Source organism: Acomys minous (assembly GCF_964271855.1).
Source record: "Acomys minous genome assembly, chromosome: 5".
Classification (NCBI taxonomy): Eukaryota; Metazoa; Chordata; class Mammalia; order Rodentia; family Muridae; genus Acomys; species Acomys minous.
Genome location: NC_140494.1, coordinates 73,459,956 through 73,480,346, shown reverse-complemented (window position 1 = coordinate 73,480,346; position 20,391 = coordinate 73,459,956). Strand labels below are relative to the sequence as shown.

The 20,391-nt window shown below is 39.0% G+C and overlaps 1 protein-coding gene across 4 annotated transcripts in view; it reads left to right on the top strand.

The window, feature by feature from the left end:
- CNTN5 (contactin 5) overlaps positions 1 to 20,391 on the top strand; it is a 1,112,028-nt gene that overhangs the window by 986,503 nt on the left and 105,134 nt on the right. For all 4 annotated transcript variants that reach the window (XM_084782482.1, XM_084782479.1, XM_084782480.1 and 1 more), the window contains one exon: positions 16,110 to 16,230. In XM_084782482.1, coding sequence (XP_084638608.1) covers positions 16,110 to 16,230 — 121 coding nt within the window. The remainder of the gene's footprint in view (positions 1 to 16,109; positions 16,231 to 20,391) is intronic.

Sequence of the window (20,391 nt, the reverse complement as noted above, 5' to 3'; positions counted from 1 at the left end):
AACTATGTGTTGCTTATAAGACATTTATTATATCTCTAGGACATACAAGGTATGGAAGTAAAGAGAAAACATAAGACAAATGCAGAAGCAGAATTCAAAGCAAGCAGGCATAGCTCTGTTAATCTCAGATAAAGTGAACTTTAAATTGGGAGCAGAAAACAGAAAAGAAAGTTTGTTGTATGAGGATAAAGGGACTGTCTCAGCAAGACTGAATAGCAACTTTATGTTTCTAATCACCCTTTATATAAAGAAAATATAGGCCTAAAGGAAGACACAGACTCCAATGTGATAATTCCTGGAGCCTTTCCCACCCCAGTCTCATCAATGGATGAATCATCCAGAAAGGAAATAGATGGTAGAGTTAGTATGGACTTGGATTTGGTACACAATGGACCTAGCAGACATTCACAGAACACCCTACCATACTGCTGCAGAGTGTACATTCTTTGCATTGCCACATGGACCAGTTTTGAGATGCCCCATATGATGTGTCACGAAGCAAAACACCACTCAGCAAGTTTAAGAGCTGAAACCATACCAAGTATTCTTCCTGAACACAAAGCAATTTGACTAGAAATAAAAACAAATCTTTGGGTGATATGAAAGCATATGGAAGTTGAGTTACTTTTGAGCCACCACTGGATTACAAATACAAGTTTTTAAAGGGAATTCAAAATGTGTGAAACAAGTGAAAATAGAAACAACATGCCAAAAACTGTAGTATGTGAGTTCCCATTTTCCTATATTTTCACATTACTAAGAGAAATTTTTATAGCAATGTACATCATATCTCAGGTGAGCTATCTACTATGACATCCCAAGAAACCAGATAAAGAAGAAAACAAGTTTAATAGGAAAAGGAAAAAATAAATATCTAACAGTAAAATGAAATAAGGACAAAAATTGTAAAAGAGCAACAAGCCGATGATGGTTTGTTGATAAAAGTATAATGGACACACTATGCTAGATGAAGTAAAGGGGAGGCGAGTCAAGAAATAAAATGAGATGAAGAGGTCAACCTTCCAGCTAACACAACAGGAACATAGGGGTTCCTTAGAGATCAGTAGAAACAACTTTGATTAATGACCTGGCTGCATAACTAACAAGTTCCTGATAGCACATACCTGTGAGAGTAAAGAGATAGAATTGGTAATTAAAAGTAAGTCTACCATCAAAGAAGATCCAAAGAGCAGATGGACTCATTACTGAAATCTACCAAATATTCAAAGAGCTAACACCAATTCATCCTGCAACATTCCAAGAAATTGACAAGGAAAGGATTCTTACAAACACATTCTACAGTGTCACTAGTGCCCTGATTAAAAAACAAAAACAAAAACAAAAAACCCCTGAAAAAAAACAGACAAGAAGGCAACCAAGAAGAAAACCATAGATAAATGTTTCTGATGCCTTTTACATGAATGTAAAAGAATCCTCAAGGAAGCACTAACAAATGCTAACTGAGAAGACGGCTTGGCAGGAAAAGCACTTGGCATGGAAGCCTGTGGAGTAGAGTGGGAATCTGCAGAACCCATGTAATCCCAGTGCTAGGGAGGCAAATACAGGGAATGTTCCCCGTAAGTGTGGAGCTCAGTGAGAAGTGATGTCTTCATATATAAGGTGAATAATGACTGAGAAAGACACCTGACATCAGCATAGGCCTCTCCACACATGCATATAAATGCACATCCACCTCATACTGCTGAGCACCCTCATGCATGTACATATATATATGCATGCACACATACTTATGCCAAAAAAAAACCCTACTAACCAATTCTGACTGCATTTTAGAAATGTTACTATGATGAAGCAGTCAGGGAAGTAAGAGTATGTCTACATGTGCAAGTCAATCAACATGACAAATTTACATAATCATGTGAATACATATAAAAATATACTTGATAAAATTTAAAATCCATTTGTTTTATACATGTAATGCATAGAGGTATGAGCACAAAACACTTAAGAGGGTTAAGGTTGTAACTTAGTAACATGTAAACAAACACACACACATACACACCACTGCAAGTATCTATTTTCACTACTTATTTTCAACACAGCAGTGGAAGTCTCAGCTATGAGAGTAAAGGATATAAATGGCATGCAAATTAGAAAGAAGACACTGTTACTGTTCACCCATGAAGGCTCTCTCATATGGAAAACAGCAAACAAGTTACACTGCTGTTCTCCAATAACGGATTGTCTGAAATAGAAGTCAAGGAAACAATCCCACTTTCGATAGTTATAAAAGTGCTAAGATATAAAGTTGGCAAAAAGAGGTGAGACACCTTACAATGAAAACTATTAAACATTGAAGAAAGAAACTGAAGAGAACGCATTCCAAAATAATAATAAGATATCTTGAATTTAGAGATTAGAAAAATAAGCATAGCCAAGATGCCCAAATGTTCTGCAAAGTCAATGTAATTTTTACTATAATGTCTTTGAAAATCTTAACACAACTGGAAAACCAGCCCAAATGTTTGTAATAAAACACCAGACAATAACCAAAGCCAGAAAATCAAAATAAGCAAAAAGCCCAGAAGAATTGAAGCTGAAAGTCTTACCTTAGCTAATTTTAGATTATACTAAAAGCTATAGGCATCAGAACAGCATGAACCTGGGTGCAGCAAGTAGCATCTAATTCCAGCATTAGAGGACAAAGAAGAAAGACAGAAAGCTACAAGACAGCCTGGGCTACCTGGGAAGACCCTACACTGAATGTGACGATGAAGGGCATGGAGCAGGGAGAGAAAAAGTCACAGGAAAAAATAGGAAGTCTGAGAATAAGCTCATGATCTACGTCAACAGGGCTTGATGTTGCTGTTTGTTTTGGGGTTTCCTTGCTTTTTTTTCTTTAAGTAAAGGTGCTAAAACAAGGATTTCTAAGAAATGAGGGTGAGAAATACATACATCCACCATAAAACAATGAAAGTAGAGATTCCCCCTCCCACACATACGCTAGATACAAAAAAAAAACCAAATAGATTAAAATTATTAAGTGTAAATCCTGAAAGCTAAGAAAACAGTAGAAGGAATTGGAGAAACCTTAAGGACATTAGAAGGGCCAAAGATATTTTATATTAAAAAAACCCAAAATATGGGAAACAGTCAAAAATGGCAAATGCCATTTCCACAGTTTGTATAAAGCCCTTGCAAATGTCTCTTCAGAATCATGCTTGACCTTGAGTTTCTCAGAGTTGATTTGATTTCCATGTTCCTCTCAACCTATCTTTCCACCAAACGTCTTCCGCTCTGGTCTTCATTGGGCGGTGGTTGTGAGGGCTCATGAGTACACAGAAGTTAGAACAGTCTTTTCTGATACTTATGTGTTTCAATTGTCTCCATGCTAAGTATATTGAGGCTGATGTGACTCTTCCTGATTGTGGAAAACAGGATCTGTTTCAGTAACCTAAATTTCTTTCTTTTATTGTCAGTTATGTTCACCTCAGAGGCTTGGTTCTGTGGTCTATGCATGAGTTGATTTCTAAAGATCATTATCCAAATCACTCTCAGTATTTGATGTTGAAGCATAGAACTGCAGTGGTCTTACATCTTGTTAAGCTCTTCGCTTATGAAGTTATTTACCAATGTTTCTTTAAAAAGATTAAGTGCCTCATAAAGCAAGATTTCAAAAACAAACTTGAAAGAGTCAGATACTCAACTAGAAAACACTCTAAAGATACACTGGTTAAGTTAAACATTCCATTAAAGATATGGTTTGAAAACAATCCTGGGTATAAAAATGTATTCGCTATCCTTGCTTGTTTGTGTTTTTTTCTTTTAAATATCTGCTGATATACTTACCTCATTTCTTACTACATTCTTTTATGCATATGAATAACATACATGAAGAGGCTTCTGTGTGACATAAACTAAGAGGCATTCAATACAGTGAGGGGTCCACTATTCATAAAAAGGAAGTGCAAATATCACTGATACCTGCAAAACCAAGTTTTAGTTAAGAACACCATCAGATGATGTTACCCAGTGATACTACAGCCTTTCTGTTCTTTCCGGTTGTTTTTATAAAAAGCTCATGAAAATAAAAACACTGTTGTTTATGACTTAACAAAATCTTGGTTTAAAGATCGCTTCTAATTCCTTATGAAAGTGATAATCAATGTTTAGTTCCTAAAGACAATGAGTAGTCAGTGTCAACGCCGGACACTCCCTCAGTGGAGCCGACAATTCCATAGAAGGCCTTCTGCATCTTTCACAGGACCACAGTAATTGTTTCTGCCGGTCCCTAATACTCCCCTACAATCACATTCTTCTCACTCATTTCCCATCCTCCATTATCAGAGACTTGAGTTTCTTTCATTTGGTTTGGATGCTGTGGAGAAATGCCCTTGAAATTCTGAAGTAAGTGGACAAAATTCTACGGCCATACCCTTGACAGCTCTGCCTGTTGACGTCAGTTACTTGGGAGAATCCGGAGTTTATTTTTAATGATATATTTCCTTTTTTCCTTGTCTTCAGTCTCTTGAAGAGACAAGAGATAGAAATTAGTTTTCTTTTTCATTTGCTAGGATTAGCTCCTTCACATTTTTTTTTCTGTATTGTACTTGCGAAATGAGCAGTCCTCCCTTGGCTCATTTCTCTACATGGATGGCTGAACTAAAGTGTCTACATTGCTACCCTTCTTCCTCTCACATACCATTTAAGCAGATTCAGTTCATCTACATGAGCAAAGCATAGTCCCTGTTATTTCAGGTGACATTGTTCGCAAGGTTTTCAACACTACAATAAAGTGACCTTTACATCAACCTTCTCTGACAGTTTCCTCGTTGACGTGCAATCCCTATCCAGTGTCTCCAAAGACCTTTCCATTCTCATTAAGAGTGTCAGAGTTGTCCTTCTGACCTTTCTAAGTACAGCTCCAGGGTCAACACCGCATGTTTAGGATGTAGTCACAACAGGTCTCCCTCCCCAGCAGCACAAGGCAAGGTGGGGCTCCTCAGGTGCACTGCACCAGTACACAGAGTTCTGAGTGTTAGCTAGATTCCCATGGTCACCAGGATGCTTCCACAGGATTACAGGAGATTTCTTCCCTCATGTCTCCAAGTGTGATTCAGTTTATTGCAACATTTGAATTTCTGGATATCGCCCCTTTTCTGTGCCGTTCCCTATCCAGCTGACCTAATCTTCATAACAGGACTACCTTTTTACATTCCCACAAATCAATGTTCCAAAGGGTGTTCAATGAGGCTGAAAAATCTTATAAAACTGTCAGAATTTCCAGTATATGAATTCTATCTCAGTCTGTTTATTGAAGATGTCAACGACCATTCCAATGTCAAGGGTCAAAAAATGAGTTTTGAGCTTTAAAAAGTAGCAAAATATAGCCTCGCAGTGGTGGTGTACACATTTAATCTTAACACTTGGATACAGAAGCATGCTGATTTCTGTGAATTTGAGGCCAGCCTGGTTTACAGAGAGAGTTCCAGAACAGCCAGGGTTACACAGATAAACCCTGTATGGAAAAAGTAGCAAATTCTATAAGAATAAACAAGAAATGCCAAGGTGGTGAAGCAGAGTGGTCAGCTCAGTGGCAAGCAGGTGGAGTGATTTGAAGACCAAATCCCACCCAGGCGTAACAGAGCTCTCCCCACCAGCAGCTCTGGAGACACACCTTGCATATCCTGTGATGTGATGCTTGGTCATTCCCCAATGAGCAAGGTCACAGGGAGTAATAGGAAAGAGTAAGCATGAGCAAGGCAGAAATAGGAATTGGGATACAGACTTTAACTCATTAAAGATGGGATCTAACGATTGGCAGAAGTCTCTAAAAAGACATGGACCATGAAACAAGGCCAGACATAATGTTCTGGAAGGAACAGTGGGCAAGGTCATGTATCAATTGTTCATTAACTCACGAGAGAAAGAGCAAACTGGAGGTAGATGGGCATCCTCTGATTCTATAGGATGAAGTGTTAGTCTACTTTCCTTGCAGCACTGAGATTTTTAAAAAGCCATAAGGATTGCTTATTTCTATGAAACTCAAGCATAGAAGAGACAAGCAGACAATCTGGATCATTCCAGGGTAATTCTTAAGTCCTCTACAAAAGTCAGGGGAACAGGGTTTGCGATGGAGCACAGAGGTATATGGGCATATGTACACACTACTCCAACTACTAACACGCGCGCACGCACACACACACACACACACACACACACACACACACACACACAAATGTTCAATCTCTAGCACTAGAAAAAGAACAAAGAAACACAAGGAGTTGTTGCACATTGCAGAGACCTGAGCTCCTTCATAGTACCAGGTCAACAAAGGGACTCAGGAAGGAGACAGGACTGTAATATCCTGCCTGGAAATGTTGACAGTTTTATAAGACCCTGCCCTTATTTAAAGGAAGACCCAGTGGTCAGGGTCTATGTACTCAGCCACACAGCCAGGAAGGGATGAGATTCTTCTGTAGACACCATTTACAATGTAAAAAATATAGAGTAAATGTCATTTCATCCTGGAATATGCTGTATCGTGACATAAGTAGTAGCACTTATCTTGAAAGATAGATTAGTTGTACAAGCCTATAGGTAGGTTTGGATGCACTGAGAGAATGAAAATATGGAAATAACAGCCAAATATAGATCATTATAAATTATACAATTAGATTAGTGCATCAAATCTGACAAATTTTTAGCTAATACTGGATCATAATGTCTTTCATATGGCTATAGGACAATATATCAATTGCAGGTCACGTGTAAAGTGTTTTCTCAGTGCCAGCCCACAGTCACAGGAGAGGTTAATAAGCACATGAGGAAATGAAATGGATTGTTTTTATGGTGTTAGAGTGGTAATTTTGTGTGTCCAGATGTGGCTGGTCAAACCCAGTCACAAAAGAGCCTGCAGGACAAAACTGTTTTGTTAATAGAACTGATTCTACTAACAGTTTCACGGTTACTATTATTCAAAATGACAATGTTATTTTGATATACTTATAAAATCTTGCTTTAACTAGGGTAATAAAATACCTGTATCTTTAATCAGAGCAAGGTGTTTTCTATAGGAGGCAAACTGAACTCCTAAAGCCAGCCCAAGAATCAGGTACCCAGAGCTCTCCCACCTGTACACCGATGGTCCATTTCACCAAATTTCCTTTACTCTGCCCTCCAGCTTTGCTCTCATATGTAAGAAATTATTATTTGGGGTTAACTTTTATTTCTTTAGTCAGATGAAAATGACTCTTCTCTATGGCTTGTTGTATTCTTATGTGTTTTAAGTCATCAGTTTATAACCGGTTTTCTCTTCATGCTGCATTTCAGTCCCACAACCGTATCATTATCATTTAACTGGCATTATATGCAAGTCTTGGGTGACAAGCACCTTATTTCTTGTGCCATCTCTTTCCATGGAAGCACGGTGTCATGGGGATCCAGTAGCTGGGTCATAGCTCACCTATGTGTGCAGAGACAGAAGAAGAAGGAAGTTTCTGGGGTGCCCAAAATGTGCTGCTGCTGCCTTCCCACATAAGAGGGCACTCTAAGAAATATCTAGCACATAGGGTATCAAGTCTCTTCTTGGTGACCTGTTATCCTTCCTCTGAGTGCCACCAGGCCTCCCCATCAGATACAGGGGGAGGAAGTCCCCCTCAATCACAGACAAAGGAGAAGGGATTAGGGGGAAAGCGGCAGGGAGGGAGGGATGGGAAGGATACAAGGGATGGGCTAACAATTTAGATGTAATATGAATAAATTAATAAAATATTTTTAAAAAAGAAATACCTAGGACATAGTTGCCCAGTTCTTCTGCCCTTTGCCCATGGGATGAGCAGCCACAAAGGGGAATGAGAAGCTACTGCAGGGTGCTATTCTGGAGCTTTCCTGAGGCCATACAATCACAAACTGCTTGCAAATCATTCATGAATGAGCCAAAGTCTTTATCTGACTATGATCTTTAAGTAACTTCACACATATAACTTATGAAGCATAGACCTTAGGATGGATAGTATGATTATGCCGTTACTATACAGTGGGAGAATTCAGTAGAGGCAAGAAATGTTTATTGCCTGTCGTGTTGGCTAATATCTTGTGACTTGTCATCACTGCCTCATTAAGCCAAGCTATGGGGCAGGTGATAGGATAGCATCACCAAAGAAATTTTACAAGAAGGTTGATCCATCGGGCACACCATAGAAAGGAACTTTGAGTTTTAATGATGCGCATTTAAGTCACTCCTGCCAAGAAGTCACTTAATGAAAATCAGTCTCTCACTGCACTTCGCTGATTTTCAAGTTCTGAGTGAGAAGGAAAAGCCCCCTGGGTCTCTTCTACTCCAGGGACATGCAGTTTAGAAGTCCCCACCTCTATTCTGTTAAGTGTAAGATGGCCTTTCTCTGTCACCAACAAGGCTGGTGCAAAGAAAATCTGACAAAAGTTATGTGGTTTAAACTGAAGGAAGGAGAAAAAGTTACAAAGAATATTTGGAAAGGTAACACAGAACACATAATACACTCATAATAGAATAGGACATGCCAAACATTCAGAATGAATGGTAAACTGTTTTCCTATACTAGTTTAGCATAAGATGCAAGTGTGGTCTGTTTGTTCACATGAATATACATTAAGAAAAGACTTCAAATGAAACACAGAATTTAGAACACAGAGAGAGTAGGTGTTCTGTTATTTACAAAGAAAGACATTTCAGCTTCTCAATATTTCTCTCAGATACTGCCATGTCCTAGAATGGCCATTAGTGTTGCCGGAGGCCACAGCTTATATCAAAGTGAACAAGGTGGGTCCTACTAATGAGAACAAGCAGTTCCCACCCATACACGTGACCTCTGCAGTTTCCCTGGGTCTCATGATGATAAGGGTCTCATGTGAAATGTGATACTTCCATGTTGCCATTTGAATTTTTTAGTTTTTTAATGAGAGACCTTGCCCTTCACTTTGGGCTGGGGCTCCAACATACACAGCTATCCCTGGATGTCAGTGAAGCTAGGATGTGAGCCGATGTTAGCATGTGGCACCCATTTGGAGAGGCTAACAGGCCAATGGAGAAAATGCTTGAAAACAGAAGCAGAGGATCCACTTCTCCTGGGTCCAGAGAGGAAATCAACTGAGCCTAATCTTAATACACGATTAGAGTCAGAACCTCTTAAATGGCATCTACTAAAGGTGATTGGCAAGGTAAGCAAAGTCAGTCCAAGGGGCCCCGCCTAACAGTTGCATATCCAAGGGTAGACAATAGAAATGAAAAGAGGTAACAACCATGATGTCATCTGTTGACTATTTAAAATGCCAGGCAGGAAGTTTGCAAGTTTGAAGCCAGACTAGGCTTCATAGTGTGACCTTGTGCACAAAACCCACAAAACCGTAGGATTCAGTGCTCAAACGATTATTGTTAAATTCTATGAAATATGCAGGGAAGATGCCTTTCTCTGGATTCAGCCTGAGTGTGATAGCATGAGAAACAAATTCCCTTCTTTCCAAAGCTCCTCAAAGCCCAGGTGCAAGTATGAGGAAACCTGTCACCCATGTTTCTTTCCTGCGTTTCTTCTCTTGAAGGCAGATTAGAAGGGACATCTGATCAATTCAGTGTCTCCATACTTCAAGTTTAATTGGAGTTAATTGGTTAGTAGCACACTATATAATCCATGAAAGGAGGATGAGACAAACATCCCCAGAAATCATGTGAGGTACCATTTTGTCAACAGACAGAAGTGAACAAAGAGTAAGTCTAAGAACACATGAGGTGAGTAAGGTATCCCAGAAGAGCTCAGTGATAAGCACATGACACTGAACACGCTACACTTTTTTACTTGGCTATTTACATCCAATCTAGACAGGAGAGCGCACATACCTTACCACATTTAGAAGAAGACACTTTTAAGAGTATAACACGCCACTGCTCCACACCCACCTGCTAGCTGAGCACCTCACTCTCTGGTCCTGCATTCGCACTTGAGACAGAAGGGCAGGTGGATAAAATGCAGCATTTTGTCAGTCATTTATGGCTTTCTTTGTACCCATACTTGTCATCCAAGTAGTAAATATGATTTCTTCTCTTTGATTTAAAATTAATCGTACTAAAATTGAATTGTAACTGACCTGGTGTTTGCCTACTTTGAATGTATTTATAAAGTCTAGTGTTTATTTACCCAAGGTAACAGACAGACACCATTAACTCCTGAGTTGGTACCTACATGACTGGATCCCATTATCTTAAACTCAACCAATGGGTCACAACTTGTTTTTCTTCTTTAATCTATCTCACCATGTGAGAATGTTTCTCTTAGTGCATTAAGATCTTCCAGAGAATACTGTGTTGGAAGTAAAGCACCAAGAACCAGTTTGAACCTTGAATGCGCTGTTAGTGTAATGTAATATTTCACCCTGATACACAGACATCTTTCTGCAGTAATTAATATTTTTATTTCAGAAAATAGATATACATTCATTTAAACATGAAAATTAATCACCATAAACTATTTTACAATGATATTAAAACCTAAATCAACATTAATTTAGTCCTTATTCTATAAAAGTTCAAGAAGTTATTGTAAACATAATATATGTATAATTTCTATATGATAATAGCATACTTTAAACAAACTATTACAAGGAACAAAGAAACAGTACCACTAGGAAAACATGTTAATATCTAAGACTTAATTTTTCATAACATTAATAATATCTAATAATTCATGCAGCAGATAATTCTCAGGACTTACATTGGGTATGAGTTTTATTAAATTATATCATATAGAATTTATATCATCTCATTTTGCTTTACAAAGAACAATGTTTATAGACATTGGGAGTTTGGGCTGTGTCTGCTAGATCATATAAACCATCAAGGAAGTGAAATACACCTTAAACCAAAACCAGTAACCCACCATCCACGACAGCTTTGAGGCTGTCACAGAGAATGGAACTCATTGTGTAGAATCTGGGTTATATGGTCTTAATGTCTAATGACTTTTTCTTAAATGTCTTCTGACTGGTTGCTATACTAATGTGAGCAGATTTCTGCCATAATCCCCTCTTAAAATGCTTCTCAGCACTTTATTTTTTCAAGTATTGCTCAATCGTTTCATGTACGCATAGTGCTTCACTTAATATTCCCACAATTCTCTCTGTCTCTCTGTCTGTCTGTCTATCTGTCTCTGTCTGTCTGTCTGTCTGTCTGTCTGTCTCTCTCTCTCTCTCCTCTCTCTCTTTCTTTCTCTCTCTCACACACACACACGTTGAAGAGAAAGAAGGGATAGAAACAGAGACATACAGACAAAGTCAGACAGACAGACAGACAGACAGAGAGAGAGAGAATGAGAGAGCTAGAGAGCTCATGCATTACTGACTTCTCAGGGCTACTCAGGAGGTGCTGTACCAGGCCAGAATTCATCCAGCTAAGTCTAAGGCCAATGGAGGTTTTCTGTAATACAAAGGTGAAAGGTACACGAGATACCTGTGTTTCAAATAAAGTCAAGAACTTATTTTTTTTAATGTACAGGGAAAGATTGTGGGCTTTGTCCAACTCTACCAAGTTCCAGACAGCGCTGTGTGACTCACTGGCATTTACACAATAAGCTCTGAGAAAGGCCTGGACCCTTTGAGTCCTCTTCGCATTTCGTCTAATAAGTGGGAAGCAGAGCTTGAATTCATACAACATCACTCCTAAACCAATATCTACTCTCAAGTATTTCACCTCATCTCCTTTTCTCTACTGTCATTTTCTATGTTCTTTTCTAATTTCTTCTAGTAAAAATGCTGAGGATGAAGGAGAGGTCTTGTCAGCCACAAAAATGGAAGGAAGCAAGCCCTATGTGCATTCATTCTTTAGTCTGTTTACTGGCTTTGTGGACAGCCCTGTAACTCGGCCCTTGCTCAGTTCTGAGAAAGCCCACAGTGGATAGAAACTTCCAAGGACAGCAAATGTTAAGTTTGGAGGCATGAGCTAAGGGCAACTCCAGGAAACCTAGCAAAGGCTGGCTTTGACCTGTTCGGGAACAGAACATCTGCATCATAAGAACAGATGCTTAGCAAGTAGGCAGGAGTGTGGGGAGAGTTCCCAAGGACACACAGCTGTGCGAACCCATCTGGATCACAGTGCTCAGCTGCAGGATGCAGAACGTGGCTCTAAGAAGCCGTTGGTGTCACAGAGCTGGGACTTCAAACAGAAGCTGCAGACACTGAGCAGCACAGTGCACGTGTTCTGGTTTCTTAGGAATACAATTGGCAGTCTTCCAGGGGTGGGGCTGCACACAATTCATAGAGTTAAGTCTTACAAAGAGCTGGGCTGTTCTAGGTGGAGAGCTCGCACCTGCCATCTAGCATGCAGGAGGATGCATGCAACTGAGGCAGGAGGACGGTCAATATCAACATGGGCTAGATAGGGAATCCCTTCCTAACATTAATTAGTAGTAAGTTAGTTAGTTCATGTAAAAGACTGGACTTAGGTGGAAAGACGGCCACCATTCTATTTTATTTCCAAGTTGTAATATAAATCCCAGCCGCTCTAATGAGACTGTCAACCCAGAAAAGTGAACAACCAATCCCCACTGTTCTCATGGGCAATGAACGAGCTGCCCCTCTTACAGAGGTTTTATTTAGTCCGTCATACACCAACAGGAGGTTTTAGTGACCACTTGCCTGTTTGCTCTGCTTGGGGTTGGAAAACCCGGTTAGACACCGCTTGGCGAGAAGTTCATTTGAGATAACAGGTAACATCATTTGCTTGTAAAACCAAAGAAATCAGCCAAACTCTAAAGAAACAGAAGAGAGGACAGGAAGTAAAGTGAGAGTCAAAGAAAAGAGAGAGTGCATCCTGAGAGATGAGCTGTGGAAAGGAAGTTTGAATTGAAGAAAGCAAAGCTCGCTGTAAGTAACCATTTCATTAAAGTTGCTCCAATTGCAGCGCTCCTCACAGGAGCACATTGTGGGCTCAGATTAAGGATAATGGGCTCCCGAGTGAATTCTCCTCATTACTTCTCTTGAAAGAGCAGTAAATCTGCTGAAAGAGTAATTTACGTTTACTGTTCACAGTCCGTTCGCTTTGCTTATAAGCTCCCCTGTTTAGGATTTTAAAAATATGATGCAGGTATTATCCAAAAGGAAAGAGAGATCAGCCCCAAATGAGCCAATTTCAACTCCTCAAATAGGCATGGCACCCAGGCTTGTGCAACAGGCTGCAGACATTTGCGCCAATAGATAATGATGAAGTTCTAATCTCAGCAGCGCATACAGACAGCAAAGGAGAGATGATTTCCGCCTTGACCCTGAATGATTTGCATGCTTATATGACTCTAAATATGCCATCTTTTCATCAATGTTCACTTTCAACTCAGTTCTAAAGAAAGTAAAGGGGTTGAAGACTTTTCTCCAGATTCAAAGGAAAATGAATTATTTGGGAGGAAAATATCTGTAAAATGAAATATGATTTATTTAATTATGGGCAAATGCTGCTACAAATTATCTTTTCAAAATTGTGACCCTGACTTTGTTTTGAAACTGCTTCCAAAGTCACTTGATAGTGGTGTGCTTACAACCCAGAGCAAAGCTGAGTGGTCACCATGCCTGTCATTCCAGCAGTGAGGTGGGCTGGGGAAGGAAGAGTGTGAGTTTGAGGCTAGCCTAGATGCCTTACTGAGAACCTTGTCTCAAAGGCAAGATAAGTAGGTAGGTAGGTAGGTAGGTAGGTAGGTAGGTAGGCAGATACATACATAGATGATAGATTAATAGATAGATAATAGATAAATAGACAGATGATAGATAGATAGATACATACATACATACATAATACATACATAGATGATAGATTAGTAGATAATAGATAGATAGGTAGATAGATAGATAGATAGATAGATAGATAGATAGATGGATAGATAGATAGATAATAACAAATAACAGAAGCCACAGACCAAAGCAAAGACAATTACAACCTTCCTTACAATGGTATTTACTTCCAGAAAAACAGAGAGTCAAATCTACTGCATCTGTGGCTTCTCCTCTGCTGTCTCATTAGGCAGGTGCCCCATCCTGACACAGTAATGTATTCCTTGACTCTGGGATACTGAGCCAAGTGTCTGCCTGAATGAGCCCCTCAGATGCCTGTAGCCCAGAGACCAGGGTGGCCCCCAACAACAGTGTTGCTGGGAGCCAATGTGTATTCACTCTTGGTTGGAATCCGAATGACTGCTTTTAATGTTTAATGTTCTTTGTTTCTCCACTAAAATGAAAGGTCAGAGTGTTTAAAGTTTCTACTTTGTGTTTGTGAGAACTGAACACTTGGTCTAGGTGAGATGAGGAGGCGGATCACACTTCTTCATGCGAAACAAAGAGCAGCTGCAGAGAAAGTGAGTCTCCTCAGTGTTTGTGAGTGAGGATGTATCCTAAGGAAGTTGTCAATATGACACTTGATGGACAGATATTTTATTCTGGAAGTAATTGTTGTGACATTTTAATCCACTCTCAATGCATTCTTGCCATGAAGCAGTTTCTTGTATATGACACCACCAGACTGTGTCTCAACAAATTATTTCATGAGAAAAAAATTTCAGTGCTTTTAGATGCTCCAATTATAATGTCAGTAGGAATGAAAAATAACTAGCAAAGAGACACAGAGGGAAAAAACAGGTCTAAAACACAAGGGATCACAGAGCAATTCATTGAAAGAAATGAATTTCATATAAATGAATGCTTCAAAAGCTCAAAACACCATACCCTTTTCACAAACACTGAGCAAAAAAAAAACAAAACAAAACAAAAAACAAAAACAAAAACAAAAACAAAAACAAAAAACACCCAGGTATTCCTAGGCATTAGTTTTCTTTTTGTTATGTGACAAACCCATTCATTCATTTCAAAACAAAAGTAAACAACTAAATTCTTAAATACTTATTAGCATGTTTTGTAAGGACAAACACCTTGTAACTTGCCTCCATTTGACACAAAATTAAAAGCTCTTAGACCCAGGGCTCCTTCTCTAAGGTAGTCTAGTTTATTAAGCATTCTTTTCCACGCTTGGTTTATGCATGGATTCTTGGACGATATTACTTCAAGCTGTGTGTGTATTCAGCATGCAAACACAAAGGGATGTCAAAGTCTTTCTATGACCCTGTGAGGAAAACATTAAAGTACAAGGTGTGGTGGCACATGCCTATAATCTCGCCATTCAGTAAGCTGAAGCAGAAAGATCAGGATCACTGCAAGTTCAAAGCCAGCCTAGGCTGCGTAGTGAATTCCAGGCTAGCCCATACAAGGCTAATACATGTCTCAAAGAACAAGTTACAACTGTGGACAGGGAAACATGAGTTATAACCAATATCTTATCTTTATATGATCACAGTAAAGCCATCAATTTTGACAGAGTAATTGAAGGACAGTGCTAGGGAGGGAAGGATTTGTATCAGTCAGTCCTCTACAGGGTCCTCACTGATCCCAAAAGCAATATATCAAAAGATTCTCCCCCTGACACTTATTGATCACCTAACTGCATTAATTTAATGAGGCTCTAATCATCTGGCTCCAAATGAAAAGTCAAGTGTTTCGTGTACCCTTCTTTTTTATGGTTGTATTACTGCAGGTCCTGGCTGACCCTGCACACTGATGACGCTGGTTATGGGAAGAATATGTCTTTGTTACATAAAGACATATGGCTTGGGGACCAGCCATCGCTCTCCTAAGTGCTGTCACATTCTATGGCCTACAGTGTACTTACAAAAGAAAATATTCTTTCAACAGCTACCGTCTCATAATTAATTTCCCATAGTTGCTATTTCCTTCAACAGCTTTTCTGTCACAAAAAAAAAAAGGCCTATCTCTCAATAGTAAAGCAGTAAATCTTACTGATTTTCCTATACTTTTAAAGCTGTGAGTTACTGGTACATATTTAAATATCTCTTAACTGTTGCTGCTAAGTCATTTTATGCAATATTCAATGTTGAAAGTCTTTTTGAGTGATTGTGAAAAATATAACTTTGTATATTCCTTAAGATAGGGCATGTTTGATTTCTGCATTGTTGTCATATGAACTGTAAGGTCAAAAAATGGGCCCTTTGAATATGCAAAGTTCCCTCTTAAACCACCTTGAACTAGGCAGATTTGCAACATTTTAAACTGGCACTTCATCCCTCTTTCAGCAAGCATCCTCTGCAGATTTAATGATCAGGAACATCCTTCTGATGCATGCTGGGAGATATGGCTGCAGGGTACAGACCACAGCAGACAGTGTGTCAGATGAGGCAGAACTTCTTGTTAGGGGTGAGTATGCTAATAGCGCAGACTTCAGACACGATCACCATAAATTATCCTACGAAGGGACTGGAATGCATGGACTTGGGGCACTTCAGCACTGTGCTGTTCACTTTCAATTTCTCAATCTCTGTCATTTTTGTTTAACTTTTTTTTTTTTTTTTTTTTTTTTTTGCCTTTGAGATGACAATATAGGAAACGTCTCCTTAGAAACAGACAAAAGCTATCTCAAAACACTTGCAGTAATGAGTGGCCGCTAAGTGGGAAACCAACTTAATCACAAACTCAAAAGCGTAGCTGCTGAGACACTTGGGTAGCAGAGACAAGGTTGCTCTGTGTGTGTGTGTGTGTGTGTTTTAAAGCTTATATATTCGTATATAGATATATATTTGTAACTACACACACACACACAGACACACACATCTTTTCCCCAAAAATGTTATTTTTAATTAGGAAAAATAATTTGCTTTCCTCTCTAGCTACTCTTAGAGAGATTTTAAAACTAAAACCCTCAGGCAATATATTTTCCCCACCAACTTCAAAATCCAGCCTCCAAAACTAAGAAAGCTGTATAAGAAGGTATACAATTGTTAAATGGCAGAGATCCCCCTTACCCCACCTGAAAATGTCAAAATATAGCTTGGCTGTACAAAAATGACAAGTGTTTTAAAATTAGGAGCCAATCCACCCTCCAAAAAATTCTGCAACCTTGTGAAGCTTTGTCTTATTTCAATTAATCAAATGTCTCCTGCATGCATTGCCTTTACAGTAGGATTTCTCATGATAGGAAATACACGTTCTAGCATATATTTCCTTCTCTTTTTTTTGTTTTCCTTCTTTTCCCCACTCTTTATTTCTTCCAAACTTTCATTCTTTCTTTTCTCATTGCTTGTTACTAAATGCAGTATACCCATAGACAGTTTCCAAAATTCTTGACTTGTGCAAAGCCACAAGTCATGTTACTATAACCCAAGAAACAGTAACAGCCAGTACCCTTCCATTTTCCCCAATTTTACGGAAATACGTGCTGCATGCTTCCAAATCTTTATACAAAGATAAAACCTTTTATAGTTAATAGTAAGAGATCATATTTTAAAATAACCAATCTTTAACTACTTGAAGTATTTTTAATTATCATTTTAATAACCCATGTTTATAAGAATACACAGTAAATATAAAGGCAGGTGGTGTGTGACACACTCTTAGTTGCCTGTGTGACCAGATGTTGATGATGTCGGTGTAGTACACCCACCAATGTTCTCAGTAAGATGTTCTCAAACAACTGTGTATGTGAGGAGAAGCTTAGTCAGGTCATGTGTGCTTGTTTCCACTTACAATGCTGTTTGCTCTTTTCTCCAAATTTTGTATCAGGAATGTATGTTATCCCGCCTAATTGTAAAACAAAACATTTTAAAGTGTTCCTCCTTCAATACCTGAAAATGTCTTTGTGCCTTCTGAAGGTATAAGACTCCTGGACATACACACTGTAGCTCACAGTCCAATTGGTAGAAAATCGCTTCCTTCTCTTTCTGTTGTGTACCTTGTTTACATGTATTTACTGTCTGCACTTGGCTAGTAATTTAGAATGATTCTCCTAAAATTAGAGCTTTCCAAATGAATACCACAATCTAGACGCTGATAACAAGAAACCAGGTTGGTTTTTTTTTTTTTCAGGACTAAGGGGCAAATTTAAGTGGCAAAGTACATATCCTGCTTTGTAAGTAAAATTAAACTCAACAGGGTTCAGAACATAATTCAGGGCCAACGTTTTCATGTTCTGCTCCTTTAGCCTTTGGCTTTATGCCTAGAAGATGATTAAATGCATTAATTTTGGAATTGCACCCAATAGCAATCTCAAACAGGTTGCTACTGTCTGAATATTTATGTATCAGTGAGCTCAAGCTTCCTTGAAGTGAATTCACTCCAGTCACCAACTTCTGATTATGGACTTTGCATTAGATTTGTAAAATTAGGAAAAATAGTTTGCTTTTCCCCTCTAGCTACTCTTAGAGAGATTTTAAAACTAAACTGAAGGTTATGGTTCATGTATCATGATCATTTTTATGGTGAAAATTAGCAAGTCCTGGTCATCTGGGAAAGTTTGCCTGCTGGAATGTTATGGTCTCGTGTTGACTCAGGAGAGTATCTTTCTTCTCCATGTCTCCTTGTCCCAATGCCTCCGTTCACTATAAAGCAGGAACAGTCCTCCATTCCAGGCAGTAAGACCATCTGAGCACTCCAGTGTGAGCTTCTCTAAAGACTGTTACAACTCAAATGACAAAGTTATAATTGTATGGGAGTAGTGGAGGCCACCTTCCTTGCAGAGCATCATCAGTTAGGCAGCTCACTTTTACATGTGGACCACACTGGAAGCACACACACACACAGCAACTCATTTGTTCCTAAACCCGTGTTCCAATGTTGATTTAGACAAACAGTCCCTATTCTCTTGTAGCCTTAGTTGCCATTAAAGACAGGCTATAGCATTCCTACCGAGTCCTGTGTTGCAGCTCTACCCCCTATACTCCTCACTTAGGATCAAAACCCTTCAGACTCTGGTTTCTCTGCCTCTTTCTCACTTTGTGTCTTCAGGGCTATCTTTTCCCCCAAAAAAGTTATTTTTAATTTTGCTTATAATCTGGTCTGTGACTGTTAATGCTATTTCCCATTTCCTTTCCACCATTATCATTATCCAAAATTTTAATACTCTATGAATAATTATATGCAGCATAAAATCAATCATCTGTTCTTACAAATTTAGATTTCATTGAACCAGCATTATGATAGCACCATGCGTGTAATCTGCACAACAACAACAAAATTAGCAATTGTGACTGTCCTAAAAAATTACTGTAGTAGAATATACATATAAACAGAAACTAAAGCTGTGCCCAGATATCTGGACACCATTTTCTCTACTTGTTTTGAGAAGTATGTTATAAAAGCAATAGAGAAAGCAAGACCATTTGAAGCTATAGACAGACATGAAAGATCGGCAGAAAGATGACTATCTAGGAAAAGGGTAATAGATCTTTGGGACAGAACCTCATGGAAGGGGGTATCCTACTTTAAAGGCATGGGCACTTACAAGGAGTATGAGAAACAGTCAGTTTCAGCAGAGACAATGCCAGAAAAAGAAGCATTCTTTTGTATTTGAATTTTTAAAAAATATATATATGTGTGTATATATTTTATGTATGTATGTATTTCTCACAGCGAATAGCACAGCAGGGAAGTTTCATGGTTTAAATAAGACAAGCTTAGCTCAATTAGCGTTACTGGGAGCCTGAGTCCCAGTTCCTCTTATTCTACTCAGTGGTTGGCAGAGAAAGCAGTTAGGGAAATCACTTTTCATTCAACTTCTGTGTTTCTTTTCAACATTTTCCTAATAAAAATTGTTAAGTCAAGAAGGGCCAAGTGGAGCAGGAGAGTGTGTGCCTTGAACCTCAGCCCTAAGGTGGAGCAGGAGACTAAGGAGCTCAAGGGAAGTCCCAGTCCAGCCTAGCTACATAACACGACTTCAGTCCAAGCACCAGCCACTTGCTGTGTCCTTCTAAGACACGGCCTTCCCTGAAATCTGAGCAGCATCTTACACATCTTATTTAGCTGAATGTGAGAGCAATGGACCCCTGCAGACATAACTTGTTTGGACACATCTAACTGCTTTCATGTATGTGCCTCAATCCCCACAGCATTACGTCTTCCCAGGAGAATTAAACTCACATTCAATTCAATTTCCATGACCTTTCTTAATAACTCCATTGCATCTACTCTTTCCAATTTGTAAGCTTTAATGGTTTAATCTTTCCCAGGCTGCCTAGGAGTTTTCCTCAACACACTAAACCGTCAAAACAGTACTTGGTCTATGAGATACGTCACCAGGCATTTGTTTATAACTTGCTACACATTTCTTCCTTAGTACATTGTTCTGGTCTGTGAAGCCAGGTTTGGTCAGCACTCAGAATGAAAATATGACCCTGGGGCCTCAGTCTTCTAAAAGTTCAACACTTACTTTCTATGTGTGTGAGGGGGGCTTCTGTGGGGAGCTTCCTATGAATGGCCTTGGTAACTTTTGGTCTTCCAAGAGAAATAGGGGGGATTAGGAAAGACAGTATAAACATAGCAATGGTCCAAATGCGCAATTTGAGGAACTCAGTATAAGAGAAAAAT